General features: G+C 39.7%; 1 protein-coding gene across 3 annotated transcripts in view; it reads left to right on the top strand.

The window, feature by feature from the left end:
* Positions 1 to 6168: 6168 nt before the first annotated feature.
* Positions 6169 to 17789, top strand: part of LOC310637207 (flavin-containing monooxygenase 1-like) — a 29800-nt gene continuing 18179 nt past the window's right edge. For 2 of the 3 annotated variants that reach the window (XM_083357551.1, XM_083357549.1), the window contains exons 1-5: positions 6169 to 6217; positions 8724 to 8751; positions 10222 to 10358; positions 11663 to 11851; positions 12508 to 12670. In XM_083357551.1, the coding sequence (XP_083213677.1) occupies positions 10227 to 10358; positions 11663 to 11851; positions 12508 to 12670 (484 nt within the window). In that variant the 5' untranslated portion in view covers positions 6169 to 6217; positions 8724 to 8751; positions 10222 to 10226. Of the gene's footprint in view, positions 6218 to 8391; positions 8467 to 8723; positions 8752 to 10221; positions 10359 to 11662; positions 11852 to 12507; positions 12671 to 17789 lie in introns of all 3 variants that reach the window. The other variant, XM_083357550.1, reaches the window with a different exon arrangement.

Below are 17789 nucleotides of genomic sequence, written 5' to 3'. Positions count from 1 at the left end.
TGTTTTTCTGGGTTTCTCCATCAATTGTATTATAGTATATAGATTTTGTTTCCATGTTCTTAAGAGGTAGTCTCTGTCCTACTAGGAGTGTCCTAACTGGCCCGCCTCCCAGCCCAAATTCTCCCATTATAGCAATATTGACTGGACTGGACGAACAAACCAAATATCAGGAATCTTAACATGACAACATCAATACTTTTAAGGAGGCTGAGATCAGACATTATAGCGAGCAAAAACATAGATTCATCATATATTATTTCCTCTTTAGTTTCTCTGAAGCACGCAAATGCTAACTGGCTGACAATTCCCTGGGCACAGCTATTGCTAAAAAGAATTAGTACTTATTGGCTGAAAGTTCACTACGGGTAAACATGGTCCATCCTGTCTCTCAATTTCCAAAGAAGATCTGAAATAGTCAGAACACCCCAGAATAGTTTTAAATGTTTACATTTAATTTAATTTAATCCAGAAATTCTATAAAGGGTGCAGAGAAGAGCAACAATGATGATTAGCTGGAGGCTAAAACATATGATGAACAGCCCTTCAGTGCAGGAACTGGGTATGTCTAGTCTAATGAAAAGAAGAACTAGAGGTGACATGATAGCATAGTTTCAATATTTGAGAGACTGTCACAGAGAAGGAGTCAACCTATTCTCCAAAGCACCAGACGACAGGACAAGAAGTAACATATAGAATGACTGTTGCTTAGCTGCATTTGTAATTGTTAACATTACAAAAAACACAAGAAAATATTGCTACCTCTCACCCTATTACTATTTTGCCAGACTCTGTCAATAAAAATCAGCATTTAAATATACGCTCCAGCAGCTGTTCAGTAAAACATAAAGTGAAGTGCTAGCAACCAAACCAACAGGAGATAATAATTTAGTTTCTTAATACATCCTTAAGTTAATATTAACAAGATAAGAGATTTAAGCCAAAATTCAGCCTTTTTCCTTCCCACTTATCAGTTATCCATTACACCACATTTCTTTAATACTAAAATACAAAAAAATAGCACACTTGAACAAAATTGGGCTGGTACTGTGGAGTTGTCTAGAGGTGAACAAGTAGGTATAGCACTAATTGCACCACAGAAATCTAATTGTAAAGGTAAAGGTAATGGTTCCCCCGCACATGCGTGCTAGTCATTTCCAACTCTAGGGGCTGGTGCTCATCTCCGTTTCAAAGCCAAAGAGCCAGCGCTTGTCCGAGGACGTCTCCGTGGTCATGTGGCCGGCATGACTAGACACCAAAGGCACATGGAATACTGTTACCTTCCCACCGTAGTGGTCCCTATTTTTCTACTTGCATTTTTATGTGCTTTCGAACTGCTAGGTTGGCAGAAGCTGGGATGAGTAACAGGCGCTCACTCAGGATTCGACCCGCCAAACTGCCGACCTTCTGATCGACAAGCTCAGCGTCCTAACCCACTGAGTCACCACGTCCCTCAATCTAATTGTAGGTCCTTCTAATTGTAGGATTCTTACCAATGTCAGAGACAGAGTTAGAATGGTTCCTTGAAATACAATGTGCTCGATTCTGCTTCCTGTGCCAGCATTCCACACTCCCCTCCAGGTCATCCCATTCAACCTCAACTCGTAGCAGTTTATGTGTAGGCCAACCAAGGACATTTTTGCTTTTATTCAAAGGTCAGATGAATTTTCCAGAACAACAGAGTATGCTTACACAGAACCACTCAAAATTTTGTTCCAAGTATGAAGCAAAACTACATACTTTCTTCCAAACAAGGCAGGGGACAATCAAAGCAGCTGTTTTGAGCTCTAAGGAGCTTACATTCAAACTATTTTGCACATTCCTATTTAAAAGGAGTAGAAATTAATCACAACAGTTCCGCCATTCCAAGCTACATTTTAATTATGGGATAGGCTATTTTTTGTGAGTAGCATATGGGCAGAGGCTGCTGGCAAAACCCCTAGCCATACAAACAATAGCCACATAGTGGGAAGAAGAATCAGTGCATTTTATGCAAACAACCCCTATTCCCAAAGTTGTGGTATTTGAAAACAGCTTTCAATGTGGTTAAGAATTATGGGAGTTGCATCTAAAAATGGATAAGTTTGTTAAGCCCTACATTTGGACACCTGTACATCATTCATTAAGAAATAGCTCTTAAATAGCCAGAATGTATTTCAAGAGCCCTACATGGATTTGAATCTCATCTGATTAGCTGCTAGGTTTAAAAATAAAAGTATACTTATTGAAGGAGCCAAATTGGTATAGTGGTTAGAGGCACTAGACTAGAAGCCTGCTAGTTCTAGTGCTGCCTTAGGCACAAAGCCAGATGGATGACCTTGGACCTATTACCCTTTCTTAACCATAGGAAGAAGGCAATGAGAAACCACTTTGAAATTATGGTCATGAACTTGTCCAGGAAATTTGAGGACACAAGACAAAGTCAAAGGGATTTAGAAAAAAGTACTGAAGTGTTAAACTGTTTTAACTGCAGGAAGTTACAGTACAACTGATTATGCTGTACTTATGCCTCATGGGAACAAGTTTCTGCAAGATCAACTAGCAATATAAAATATTCTGGTGAACTGTTTATATGTATTCTAAACGGCCTAGAAAAGTGAGCTATGGATTGAGAGTTCTAATATATTTTGCTTTTATTTGAGAAGTGAAGAGTAATCTTAAAGCACAGTTCCATTAAGTAATGGAACTTCTATGAATTCTATGAACTTCAAGCTTCTATAAATGCACAACTTGGTATTTATTGAGAAGAATTGCCAAGTAGGAAGTAGCATTTAATCCTTCCTGCACTCATGAGTACACCCATATAAATGTCTCCAAGGCCATCATACCTGACAAGTTTATTTGCAGTCACCTGATCCATTTGAAGGATAACAAAATGTATAGATTCAGGTTACCAATTCTCATCCAACTTTTCTTAAGTGCCCCTTATTCCCTTATCAGTGGTCTGAGAGCCAGCCTAACATCTCTGATAGGTTAGGAATGAAACTTTCAAAATTCCTAGCCAATATGCCCAAAGATATTTGTCCTGATTGTCCTAATTGTAGCTTTAGAGTGCTGAATTGACTGCCTTACCTTATTAGAAAAATGCAAAAGCAAATACTTTCCCCAGTAACTAAATCTTTTTTAAAATTCCAAAACCAATTACTTTTGTACTATTGTTACATAATGTATAGCCAAAAAGTTAAACCAAGTGAAATTTCTGATAGTTTAAATTCCATATCTTCATTCTTATTGCCAAAAATAAACCTAGGACATTAAAATATAAGATTTTCCCACCCATTTGGAAAAACCACATTTTGGCAATTTACATTTTGTATGTAAAGAAAAAATAAGCCTGTTCAGAAATTGAAGAACCAGGGCAAAGACATCCTCTTGAAAGTATTTGTGTAAGATTAAAAAGAGAGAGTAACATTGCAGGAATGTCCAAAAGGTGCTTTTTTCATGAGGCAACTGGACTATCTTGTTTTTCGTTGAAGACGTTTCACTTCTCATCCAAGAAGCTTCTTCAGCTGAAGCTTCTTTTGCTTCAGCTGAAGTGAAACATCTTCAAAGAAAAATGAGAAAGTCCAGTTGCCTTGTGAAAAAAGCACCTTTGGGACAACCATGACCTGGATGACTGGGAATCTCCATAGACATTGCAGGAATGTTTCTATACACCAGCTAAGGAGGCAGAACATATAGGTGTGGTCAGAAGATTAGCAATCTTTCAAATAGATATACAGGAGCTCAAGTATTCTGGCATTTGCTAAAAATCTAACTCAGACAAAAGTCAGTGGTCTAATAAATTCTTGTCCTCTCATTTGTCAGAAGATGATAGAAGAAACAACATGGAGGTCCTCTATCCTGGACATAACTGTCAGAAATAAATTGGCTGAAGTAGTGAAAGTCACTGGCTCCCTGGAGGAAATGATTATGTTATCTTTGAATCTGTGATATTCAGAAGAGGAGCAAATGAGAAGAATTGGAGATGCAAACTGGATTTCAGAAGAGTAGTTTTGATTAACTCAGAAGGAAAATAGATTGGAAAGATTTAAAATCCTGAAGGAGAAATGTGTTCAAGAAGAACTGTTAATTCCACACAATGAGACAGTGAGGTACAGTTTAAAACAATCCCCCCTACAAGGAAACATGGAGAAATCTAAAAAGGCCAGCATGGATACTTGCGAAGCTCCATAAAAAGAAAATTTGATAGGTAAACAGAGGGAGAAGAATATAGCCAAAGAAGGATATAAGACCATCTTCAGAAACTGTAGAAACTCTGTCAAAAAGGTAATACTTCAGAATGACTGAGGGCTGTGACAGACACTAAAAATAAGGAGTTGTTTGAATGTGATAGGGATGAAAGGAAAGGCAAAGAGAACGTAGGTTGATTGCAAAAAGATGGTAGTGAAGCAGTAATCGTTGATGATGGTCCCATAAGATTAGAGGAGAACAAATATCATATTCAGAAATGGAAAAAGAAGGACCTGGTTTCATTTTGACATCTCTTCTGGGAAAGATCTTTGAAATATTATTTTATTATTATTGTTATTGTTATTGTTGTTGTTATCATCATCATCATCATTATCACAACAACAACAAAGTTGGAAGGGACCTTGGAGGTCATCTAATCTAACCCCCCACTCAGGCAGAAAACCCTATACCATGTCCAGTCTCTTCTTAAAAACTTCCAGTGTTGGAGCAGTCACACCTTCTGGAGGCAGGTTATTCCATTGATTAATTGTTCTAACTGTCAGGAAATTTTTCCTTAGTTCTAGGTTGCATCTCTCTTTGATTAGTTTCCATCCATTGCTTCTTGTCCTGCCTTCAGATGCTTTGGAGAATAGCTTGACTCCCTCTTCTTTGTGGCAGCCCCTGAGATATTGGAACACTGCTATCATGTCACCCCTAGTCTTCTTTTCATTAAACTAGACCTACCCAGTTCCGGCAACAGTTCCTTATATGTTTTCGCCTCCAGTCCCCTGATCATCTTTGTTGCTCTTCTCTGTACTCTTTCTAGAGCAGGGGTGTTAAACTGCCGGCCCGCAGGCCAAAACCACACCCACCCCTATTTAGAGTCTCAACATCTTTTTTACATCATGATGACCAAAACTGGATGCAGTATTCCAAGTGTGGCCTTACCAAGGCATTATAAAGTGGTATTAACCCCTCATGTGATCTTGATTCTATCCCTCTGTTAATGCAGGCTAGTACTGTGTTGGCTTTTTTGGCAGCTGCAGCACACTGCTGGCTCATATTTTAAGTGATTGTCCACTAGGATTCTGAGATCTCTCTCACAGTTACTACTATTGAGCAGGGTACCACCTGTGCCTTTGATTTTTCTTGCCTAAATGTAAAATTTTACTTTCTTCACCAGTGAATTTCATTTTGTTAGACAGCGCCCAATATTCAAGTCTGTCAAGATCCTTCTGTATCTTAAGCCTGTCTTCTGGAATTAGGATTTTGTGAGTAGGATGGGCATACTACAATTAAGAGGAGACACCATGAGATTGTCACAAACAGTTTATGCTGGCCAAAATTTATCTCTTTCTCTGATAGATTTATTAACTTAGTAGACTGGGGAATGCTATAGAACTAGTATAATGTGAAATCAATCAAATATTAGAATTAGCCTGCAATAAATTAAATCGTGCTATCCCAAGAAGACAGGAATGCTTGAGGCAATATAATAGAAAAAAGTAGAAGAAAAAAATGAGCCCTGAGGTCATTTTGAAGATGAGCAGGGGATTGAAAGAAGGCGATATCATCCATTTATGCTCCAGAAACAGTTGTTTGCTTGTTCCAGATACGTCCTTAATCATAATATTTAAGTGTGGAATGCTTTTGCTACTGTCTGCAATGAAACCTTCTGGTGTTAAACTGTAGCTAAATAGGTGTTTAATGCCAGGGGGGTGGAAACTGAATCTCTCAAGAGATGCCCAGCATGCTTATCATTTTTTTCTTGGCTCAGATGTCAATGACTCTCATCATTTTAAATCTGATTAAACAGCTTCTTTCCACATGCTGATCTTGCTGTCAGTTTACAAAGTTCTCTTATGTAATGCAATATTAATCAAAAGAATGTTTGCTTTGTCCTCTCAGAAAAAACAGTTCCACCCTTCCACACAGTCTTGCGACATACTTTATACATATCCATTGCAATACTGTGCCGTCTGCATTTCAAAGTAATTCCTTCAAAGCAACTTATGCAGGCCTGTGAATGGGGGCTTATTGAAACGAGGTAAGATTGTGACAATCTGTCAGTCTTCTGCTAGAGACATTCCAAAGTACAAATGTATGCATAATGAGAATAAATAAAACTTTGCTGCTGAATGTAGCTAGGGATTGATTTGCCACTAAAATCCTTTCTATTGTTTTTCAGAATTATATAATACTGGGGGGGATTAATTTTGCCAATTGACCAGAATATCTATAATTTGCCTTTACAGCAGTTTTGAATGCAGAAAGTAATTTTTATGTGTTTATGATGATATATTGTATACTTTGTAGAAATACTATATGTATTGTCAATCATTAATTTCAGCACATATTCATAGTATTTGTTCTGATTAGCTGCAGAGTTTCCTTGTTTTCATACTGTACTCACCTAGTTCTTACAATGAAATTTATGATGATTTTCCAGCCAGGAGGTCACAGAACCTGAAACTAATTAGGGCTAAGAGGGCAAGGCATAACCAAAGTAACCTAGCTGGTTTTCATGCCTAAATGGGGACTAAAACCAGGGTTTGCCCACTCCTTTTTACAGCTCCTTAAACTACCTCACCATTTTGCTGTCCACAAATTTCTGTACATGAAACTAATAAATGTTTTGGCTGATTATATTAGGGACGCGGTGGCTCAGTGGGTTAGGACGCTGAGCTTGTCGATCAGAAGGTCGGCAGCTTGGCGGGTCGAATCCCGAGTGCCGCGTAGCAGAGTGAGCGCCTGTTACTCGTCCCAGCTTCTGCCAACCTAGCAGTTCGAAAGCACTAAAAATGCAAGTAGAAAAATAGGGACCACTATGGTGGGAAGGTAACAGCGTTCTGTGCGCCTTTGTCATCTAGTCATGCCGGCCACATGACCACAGAGATGTCCTCGGACAAGCGCTGGCTCTTTGGCTTTGAAACGGAGATGAGCACCGGCCCCTAGAGTTGGAAACGACTAGCACGCATATGCGGGGGAACCTTTACCTTTTACCTTTATTAGGCTGCAACAGGCCCGGTAGTTTAAATTTATACCCAGAGGAGGTAGCCAATGAGGTCACCAAAAGAAATTCTGTGGAAACTCCAGATATATGTATGTGAGCTGGTTCTCTACTTCTTTACAAATCATTCACTTTTCATATCCCAGGAGAAGTCTGGCACTTTAAGCTACATATTCTTTTAAGGACAAGTTTTGAATCCAGACTTAATTCTTAGGAGTGCTTGCTTATAGCTGGAGATATAAGCAACCAATTAAGAGTCATGGCTGTTTCCCTTGAAGGTCTTATAATCTCTACACACTTCTTAGTGGATGGATAAATAGATAATTCATAATTGTGTAAATTGTGGTTTATACAATTTTTATGAGAATTTTTCAATACAATAAAAGTCTTTTCTTCTTTCGGCAAAACGTCTATATGAGATTTCCAATCCTTTAAAATCTCTATTATATTTTCCCTGATCAAATTGGTCAGCTTTGCCTGTCTGCAAGCTCCATCCCTTTTATAATCCAATCTTCTAGTCTGGGCAATTTATTATTTTCCCAACTTTGTGTGCACAATAATGTTGTCACATACAATATTACTTTCTCATATTTCTTTTCTAGCTTAACAAATATTTTAATTAAGAAAATAATTTGGCACCAACATACAATAAAATCTCTGACAGCACCCTTATTTCTGTACCTTGCATGGACATTAGTCATAATGAAAACAGAGGGAAGGGTATTTCAATAAGTGCCTTGCTTGGAGGCACCCACTGCCCAGAGAACAAGCAAAAGCAAGACGGTCATATTGGAGGTATTTCAGGGTATTAGAAAAAGTAGAACCTTCTTTGTGTATTGTGCCAGCCAAATGTGGCAGCCATTTTATGAGCAGCTTTCCCACCCATCTACCTCATATTTTCAAATTTTTTAAATGGATGTGCAGCACAAAAAAGTTTCCTATGACTTAGCTAAGAAATAGACATTTTACTTCATACCTACCGGCATATTACTCCTTCTGTTAAAAAATAAAAATGTTTATTTTAAGACTATTGCATATATTTGTGGACAAGCCCATCTGTGGATAAGCCAGTCCTTAAATTAACCAAAATACCATGAAAATGTGCCACCATACCATACAAAACATGTAATTCCAATATAATATAATTCCAGATTTATGTTCATCATCATTTTTTCTCCATTTTATCTACTAACTGATTGCTATGTTTATAGTCTTGCATGAAGAAAGGTTCTGTAGAACTTGAAAGCTTGCATACTTTTTAGACATCTGAAATTGTCATAATAAAGGTATTGTTTCATTTTTAAAAGTATTAATTCTTCTGTTCATGCTTAGTTTTCATCTTTGATTTAATGATATCCACCACCTCAGTCTATGGGTTCTGCTAGTATTGTGTATAATTATCATGATTTTCTCTTATAATTTCATATATGTCAATATATGTGTGACAATATTCTGCTAATTGCTTCTTTTCCCATGTATAAAAATTCCTATACTTTACATCTAAATATTAGGATTATTACAATATTGCTCTCTTTTCCTGTAGCTATGAAGCTGTACTAATTGTTAGAAAGGTATGGCTGTTTTACTTATAATTTTCTTATAATCAACCCTGTCCCATTTCTATATGTTATTTCGTCACAACGGCAGCTCAGCCCAATCCTCTTACTGGGAAATATGTGTACTATCAACTGTTTCTCTAAACTATTTTTTTCAAACTTGGCTTTAAGATGTATGAGCAGCTATCCCACCTATTCAACTCTACAATTATGGTAGTAGATCCACATATATTAAAGTTGTCCCTACTCTAAACCAAGGCAGTATGTATTGCGCTTAGCATTTAGAAAGCAAAAAGCATGGATCTGAACATCAGGCATGATTAAAGCATTTATCCTGTTCCACATTTTTTTGCAAGAATTCTAGTAAATGATAAGCTATTAACAGGCCATGTGAATTGGACCAACAATCCATTAATGAAATGGAACCTCCTGCAAACCTCTTTTCAATTATGCACCCTTTTTAATCACCTATTTAGTGATACCAAGCTGGGGGGAATAGTGAACACTGTAGAAGATAGGCTCAAGATCCAAAAGGATCTTGACAGACTTGAACATTGGACCCTATCCAACAAAATCCAGTTCAGTGGTGAGAAAAGTAAGGTTTTTCACATGCAAGAAAAACCAAATGCATAGATATAGAATAGGCAGTGCCTGGTTCAATAGCAGTAACTGTGAGAAGGGTTTGGGAATTCCAATAGACAACAATTAACAGCAGTATCCTGCAGTTGCCAAAAAAGGCCAATACAGTCCTAGACTGCATAAAAGAAGGATAGTATCAAGATCATGTGAAGCATTAGCATCCTCTTATACTGCACTAGTAAGATCACACTTGGAATACTGCATCCAGTTTTGGTCACCATAATGCAGAAAAGATGTTGAGACTCTAGAAAGAGTACAGAGAAGAGCAAGAAAGATTATTAGGGGAGTGCAGGCTAAACCATACGATGAATAGTTGCAGAAACTGGTACTGCCTAGTAGTTTAATGAAGAACTATGGATGACAGGATAACAGTGCTCCAATATTTGAGGAGCTGTCACAAAGAAGAGGGGATCAACCTGTTCTCAAAAGCACCTGATGGCAGGAAAAGAAGTAACAGATGGAAGCTTAAAAAAGACAGGTGCAACCTAGAATTAAGGAGAAATTACCAGTCAGTGAGGACAATTAATCAATAGAATGGCTTGCCTTCCAAAGTTGTAGGCTCCATCACTAGAGGTTTTTAACAAGAGACAGAGCAACCATTTGTCTGAAATAGTATGAGGTCTCCTGCTTAAGTGGGGAGGGGTGAGGACTAGAAAACCTCCAAGGTCCTTTCCAACTGTTTTATTTGTATTCTATCTAAAGGAAATCAGAATTCAGACCTGAAAGTGTAATTTAAACACAATTTTTAAGAAGGGTCCAACCAGCTCTCATGACAAGTTGAAACAGGAAGCTACTTTCATTATTAAAAATAGTAACCTCATATGTTTCTGCTCTTCTTGCTTCAAGAAGCCATGGTGAAAAAAGTAGCCATCGTTGGAGCCGGTGTGAGTGGACTGACCTCCATTAAGTGCTGCCTGGAAGAGGAACTGGAGCCAACTTGTTTTGAGCAAAGTGATGACATAGGGGGATTGTGGCGATTCACAGTAAGTTAATGACAGTAGAATGTAGACCCATCTCTACCATGCCCATGTATTATGTTGCTTAACTATGAAAAGAGACAACTGAATGTTTGGACTATGTGAGGGTGGCTTTTATTACAGATTTTATTATTTAAACAGCAAATTAACTGATAAGTAAAACAAATTTTCCCTTAGCAAGTCCTGATGAAAAGTATTCAATATATTTACCCTACCAATAATTTCAAGATATTCACAAAATATTTAATAATTGTACTTAATAACTATTTTCCCAATTCATTCTTTAAATCGGAGCATATGTTATGCAGATAGAAAATAGAACAAACTGTAAAAGATAATGAAAAAACAGATCTGCGAACAATTAGAAGCAAGCTAAGTTATAACTAGTAGCCAGCACAGGTTTGTTAAAAACAGACCATGCCAAACCAATCTTATTTCATTCTTTGATAAAGTGACTAAATTAGTAGACCACTGAAATGCTGTGAACATGGTATACTTAGACTTCAGTAAGGCATTTGACAAAGTAAATCACAACCTTGGCAAGCTAGAAAAAGATAGAATAGACAGCATTGCCACCAGATGGATCTGTAGCTGGCTGACAAACCATACTTAACGAGTAGTCCTCAATGGCACAACAACCACATGGAGAGAAGTAAGCAGTGGGGTTGCCAGAACCCATATTGTTAAGGGGTCTCTTCCTACTTCTATTTCTTCTATTATTCTGGGTTCTGTCATACTCCTGGAAAGGAGGGGGGGAGTCTCTGAATACTTGCTCTTTGAACTGTCTCCCCTTGATATAAGCTTGAAAGGAGGGGAAAGGAATGCACCTCCGGCCATCTGGCTTATCTCCTATTTTGGAAAGGAAGGTGTGAAGACCCAACAAACATCGCTACAAGCCAGAGACATGAAATGTTCGGCGACAGATGAGAGGGAGACGGCAGGCAGGGTCTCAGAACTTTTATTTGGCTTCAGCTCTGGACAGCTGACAGGCGCGGCAATTTGGGTCTAAATCAGATATTGCCAACAGATACAGTAATAGAATTGTAATTAGCCTTCTTTAATCACCTCACATATCCTTTTCATAACAAGTATTGTGCTTCATCTGAAAATGGCAGTATGTCTGAAAATGTTACCTGAATCTGTCTAAACTCAAGGAAATTGCATTTTACCCCTTTTTCAAGAAACCTAGATTCCAAATTCCTTTTGGAATCCTGCCCACGCATCATGGTATCCTGGTTTCTGGCTTGATGCCTTAACTACTATACTGAACTGGCTTTTTAATACATAATCTTGTAATATTTTATGGATAGGACTATGTTGAAGATGGAAGACCCAGCGTGTACAAGTCAATGGTTAGTAACAGCTCTAAGGAGATGTCTGCCTTCACAGATTTTCCATATCCAGAAAACTTTCCACCCTTTTTATCCCACCACCACCTCCTGGAATATCTGAGGATGTATACAAAACATTTTGATCTCCAGAAATACATTCAATTAAAGGTAAGCTTTAAAAGTATCATTAGCTGAATGTTCACATAAAAAAGCTGTACATTTATTTCTAGAGACTTTGGTTTAGTGCAATTGGAACCCAGACTTTGCTTCTTGAAGTGTAAATTTTCCAAAGCAAATATATGATTTTGTCTTGTTCACCTTCATTTGTACATTCATCTATTTCTAATCTAAAAAGATGCAGATGAACATAAAGCCAGATGTACAGGTAATCTTCAACTTACAACAGTTCATTTAGTAACTGTTCAAAGTTACAACATTGAAAAAAGTGACTTATGACATTTTTTCATACTTATGACCATTACAGCATCCCCACAGTCACATGATCAAAATTCGGACACTTGGCAACTGGCTCATATTTATGAAGGTTGCAGTGTCATGGGGTCGTGTGATCAGCTTTTGCAACCTTCTGACAAGGAAAGTCCATTCACTGAACAAGCATGCTACTAACTTAACAACTGCAATGATTCACTTAAAAACAGTGACAGGAAAAGTTGTAAAATGGGGCAAAACTCATTTAACAAACGGCTTACTTAGCAACATAAATTTTGGGCTCAATTGTGGTTGTAAGTCAAGGACTACCTGTATTTACAAGTTCAGTCTTTTTTTGGATTATCACAACTGATTATTTCCTGGAAATGTTTCAGACAAAAGTGATCAGCATTAAGAAGTGTCCTGATTTCTCTAACACTGGCCAGTGGGAAGTTGTTACGGAGGCCAATGGGAAGCAGAACTCAACCATTTTTGATGCTGTGATGGTTTGTGTGGGCTACCTTACTGAGCCTTTATTGCCACTCAACAGTTACCCAGGTATATTTCCAAGCATATATTTAATTTGAAATGCACAATCAGGTACTCCAGGTTTAATATTTACTTTCAAAACACATGGGCAGAATTCTTAAGAAGTGATCAATTGTCACTTTGCTGAACTTGTGTTCTCTAGACGTGCTTCATGACTTTTGCCATTAATACATCTGTTTTATTTGTTAAATTACAGGTTGCAATCCTGAAGGAAATGACAATATAATATACATGTACATACACACTTAAGTATCTTTGTAAACATGATGATGGTGATGATGATGGTGATGATGATGATGATGATTTTATCTGTTCAGTCAAGCCTGACTTGACAATTCTATGGCCCAGGTCTCTCCACATCTTCCAATCTTGCACTATTTCTTTAAGTTTTTCTATGCTCTGGCTGGTGTCAGCTTTGATAGTGTGTAGCCACTATGTTCTTTGTTTTTTTTTGGTTTTTTTTAAATAATTTTATTGATTTATCAAAATATAAAATACAAACAGAAATTAAAAAAAGAAAAAGGCACCAACCTCAGACTCTCTTTAACACAGTAGAAGATAACATTAGTCACAACCTTTTGCTTTTGCAGAATATGTACAAACCATTTCTACAACAATACACTTGTCTGATTAACAAAAGCAAAATCAACTTTTCATTTTCTTTATCAATGCAAGCACAAAATCTGGAAGCAATTTCAAGGTAGAAGCTAGCTTAAATATATTCTCATCTTTGGATAAAAGGATCAGTTTAACCATGTCTACTTTACACGGCTGTGGGAGATAATATATACCTCTATTGACTCATTAATCTTTATCCTGATTCATATTAAAAGAATCCTCAATAACGATTCAATTTTTTTAACCTTAAAGAGAGAAAACACTTTCCCTAGTTTTAGTATTTTGCTAACATTAAGCAATGCTCAAATATTATATATAAAAAGTGAAAACAGAACAAAACTAAACAATAACAACCAAAAGAAAACCCTCCTTCATTTTAAGCCCAAAACCCAGAGCACAAAACTACATTAAGGCTTTCTCAGTTTTACAAAAGGAACAAACAGACAAACAAACAAAACATCAGCAAAAAAAAAAACAGAGAGCATACATTTACAAACTTATTGTATACATATAGGTAAAGGTAAAGGTTCCCCCGCACATGCGTGCTAGTCGTTTCCGACTCTAGGGGCCAGTGCTCGTCTCCATTTCAAAGCTGAAGAGACAGCACTTGTCCAAGGACGTCTCCGTGGTCATGTGGCCGGCATGACTAGACGCCAAAGGCGCACGGAATGCTGTTACCTTCCCACCGTAGTGGTCCCTATTTTTCTACTTGCATTTTTTACGTGCTTTCGAACTGCTAGGTTGGCAGAAGCTGGGACGAGTAACAGGCACTCACTCTGTTACACGACACTTGGGATTTGACCCGCCAAACTGCCGACCTTCCGATCGACAAGCTCAGCATCCTAACCCACTGAGCCACCACATCCCTTATTGTATACATATAAAGCTACCTTAATACTTTTTTTCAATACATACAGTATGTCAAAACTTTTAAAAATCCATCCTAATCAGATCATTAAATTTAAGTCACTCCCTCCAGCTTGTCTTCCTCTCAAGGGTGTCATTTATCTTCAAGGAGTTCTCGGCCTGTGAAGTTTCCATCTCTAAGATATCAATCATATATTTCTTTCTCAAAAAATTCTCCACCTTGTTGATATCCATAAGGAAAAAGTCCCAAACTTGCCTTCTTAAGAATTGTAAATTCACTTGACACTCTTGTTTCAATTGCAAGGGAGGCTTTTATTCAAATCATCATCATAATAGAAACTGGTGTCAGATTTATATTCCAAAGATACAGTTAGGTTATTTGAATTATTCAGCATTTGTAGACTTAACACAGTGAGTTGATAGTTTCCTACAGTGGATTGATAATCTTTTTTTAATCTCCTTTAAACCCTAGAGACTTTATTGTATATTTGATTTTCAATACAGACTTTTGAAAAATGTCTTTTATCTCTTTTAATAACAAATTCCAAATCAGAATTAGACATCTTCATGTTTGACCTCAGCTCCCTCTAGTGGTCCAAAAATGTTCTTTCTTTTTTTCCTCTCCTTTTTCTGGCCAATCAGAGCTCATAAAAATCGGAAGATTTCAACCACCAACAGCACCCACTACAAAACTACGAATTATTTTAAATGTGGCAAATTAAAAGTCAGAGCTTTTATCCTTATATCTCACCAGAAAAAATACTCCACACTTCCTTCCTTTGCCTGCCTTCAGCAACCCTCTTCCCTTGTCATTTAACAACAAAGGAGTCTCAAAAATGTGAATAGTTTTAAAAAGGAGTATTAAGCTGTAGTTTAAAGAAAGCCTCTTTTAACTCATTAAGACAGACATGTCAAACACAAGGCCCGCGGGCTGGATGCGGCCCAACATGTGGTTCCATCTGGCCCGGGGACCTGCTCTGAAAAGAGCGAAGGACTGGCCCGCTGCATCTCGGCCCGGCCCAGGCCAACCAGGCGCTGATCTACAACCTGGTTGCAGCCATCAAAGCCAAACACGCTCAGTGTTAAATCCACGGGGCAGCCCTGCCCTGCCCCCTCCATGCGCATGCAAGCAGAGTCCAGTGTCCCTGCTGGCTGTCTTGTTATGCATGCTGACTTCATCCAGGATGCCGGCGCTGGCCATCTCCTCTGCGCACACTTGGGGGGTGGGGCAGAGGTGGCGGGGCAGCTCTTTGCTGATTCCAGTGGATCTTAGGCTGAGTGCGTTTTGGCTTTGATGGACGCAACCAGGTTGTAGATCAGCACCAACCCCCACCCCCACCAGCACTTCCAGCCTTGCAGCCATGAGTCTTTCCTTTCACTGGGTCAGACCCCCCCCCCCATGCGGGATAACAACACCAGCAGCAACATGGCAGCGCTGGCAATCTCTTCCCCTCCCATCACCCCTTCCTGAGCGTGGAGGAAGGAAAGAGATGAGAAGGAAGGAAGTGTAGCAAGGTAGGAAGGCAAAAAGGTTTTTTAATTCTCTCTCCAGAGAATAAACTTCCTACCTTGCTCTCCCTCCTTCTGATTTGTCTCTCCGGAAAAGAGAAACTAAAGTCTTCTTCCCACAGTCAATCTCCTCTTCCCCTTTAAAAATCCCTCCCCAAGAGCCCCGCCCCACCCCCAGCATCCGCGGAGGCCTCTGGAGCTCCCGACCTCTCTGCTGAATCCCCAGAGCTCTAGCAAAGCCTCCCAGCCAGCACCAATCCCCCCCAATTCCCCTCTCTGCTACACTTCCTTCCTTCCTTCTCTCCTTCTCATCTTTTCTTCCTCAATGCTCAGGAAGGGGTGATGGGAGGGAGAGAGATTGCCAGCGCTGCCTTGTTGCAGCCGGTCTTGCTATCCTGTGTGGGGAGGGGGGGTCTGTGCCAATGAAAGCAGCGATGCCTTGTGGCTGCGAGGGTGGAGGTCCTGGGAGGGGGGGTTGATGCTGATCTACAATTGTATCCATCAAAGCCAGAATACACTCAGCCTTAAATCCACGGGGCAGCCCCACCCCACCCACTGGGTGTGCACACAAGTAGAGTCCCGCATCCCTGCTGGCTGTCTTGCCCTGCAGGCTGACTTCAGCCAGGATGCCGGCACTGGCTGTCTCCTGTGCGCACACCCGGGGAGCAGGACAAAGGTCGTGGGGCAGATCCTTGCTGGTTCCAGTCGATCTTAGGCTGAGTGTGTTCTGGCTTTGATGGATGCAACCAGGTTGTAGATCAGCGCCAACCCCCACCCCCACCAGCACTTCCAGCCTTGCAGCCATGAGGCTTTCCTTTCAACAGGATCGCCCCCACCCACCCACATAGTATAGGAATGGCCAGCAGCAGCATATTAGTGCTGGCAATCCCTCCCCCTCCCATCACCCCTTCCAGAGTGCAGGGGAAGGAAAGAGATGAGAAGGCAAAGGAAGGGAGGGAGGGAGGGTGGGAGGGAAGAAGGGAGGAACAGAGGGAGGAAGGAATGGAGGGTGGGAGGGAGGAAAGAAAGAACAGAGGATTGAAGGGAGGGAGGGTGGGAGGGACCATGTCCCGGCACTTGCCCCGGTCCCACCCTCCTCTGCCAGGGACTCTCAGATCTGCCCCAGTCCTACCCAGGAACCCCTGAAGCAAGTGATGTCGAGCTGGCCATGCCCACCCAGTAGGCCACGCCCATCCTAGCCATGCCCACCCAGTAGGCCACACCCACCTGCCCCCCCCCGAGGGCAACCACAATGCTGATGTGGCCCTCAATGAAATTGAGTTTGACACTCCTGCATTAAGATAATAAGCTCATAAATTGATTTAGGAAATGAAGGGCACAGCTTATTGTCCTTTTGAAAAATAAATTCAAAAATGGCTGTTTTATCCAACTCCAATGTGTTTTCTGATCCACCCTCCAGCTTCAGCTCATCCACTGTCTTGAAGCTCAGCTTTTAAAATGGCTTACAGACTGCTGCTGTTAACAGAGGGTCTTGAGGGATGATTCTAAGACACTCCCTAATCCAGGAGGGTCAAATAAACAAGGGGAAGCCTGTTGCTGAGTTGGAAAAACTACAGTCCACTCCAGAGAGAGGAGGCTCTCAGGACGTGTCAGCTTGCTGGTCATTTTTCCACCAGAAGTCCAAGCCACCATGTTCTTTGATGGCCTGGTTTCTTTTTATTGCTAAACTCTTCCAAACATAATTGCTTTCTCCAGTGAAGTAAATGAGACAGTTTGGTGATTTTGCCTTCTAGTGACATGTCTGCTGTTAGGCACTCCAATACCTGCTTGTTAATCACCTTTGCTGTCCAAGGACTTTGTAAACATACACATTTGCAATGTTAAGAGGAGGAAGGGTGTAAGAGCTAGTTCTCAGACTGATCCAAATTCAAGCAACCGTTAAGTAAACAAACCTTCCCCAATATTGGTGAAGATACAAACTTAATTGTATACGTATAATTGTATACATATAATTCTCACCTGTACCATAGGGATGTGAGAAAAAGGTTCAAAAACTCTCCACCTTAATAGATACCGAGAGAGATTGGATCTAAATTGGATATTAGTTCACTTACTAAAATTCTTCAAGCATTACACATTCATTTTAATAAACTGTGCTAAAGAAAAGTTTGAA

Source organism: Vipera ursinii (genome assembly GCF_947247035.1).
Source record: "Vipera ursinii genome assembly, chromosome: 3".
Classification (NCBI taxonomy): Eukaryota; Metazoa; Chordata; class Lepidosauria; order Squamata; family Viperidae; genus Vipera; species Vipera ursinii.
The sequence above is the reverse complement of the archived record's forward strand: the minus strand, read 5'-3'. Positions and strand labels throughout refer to the sequence as shown.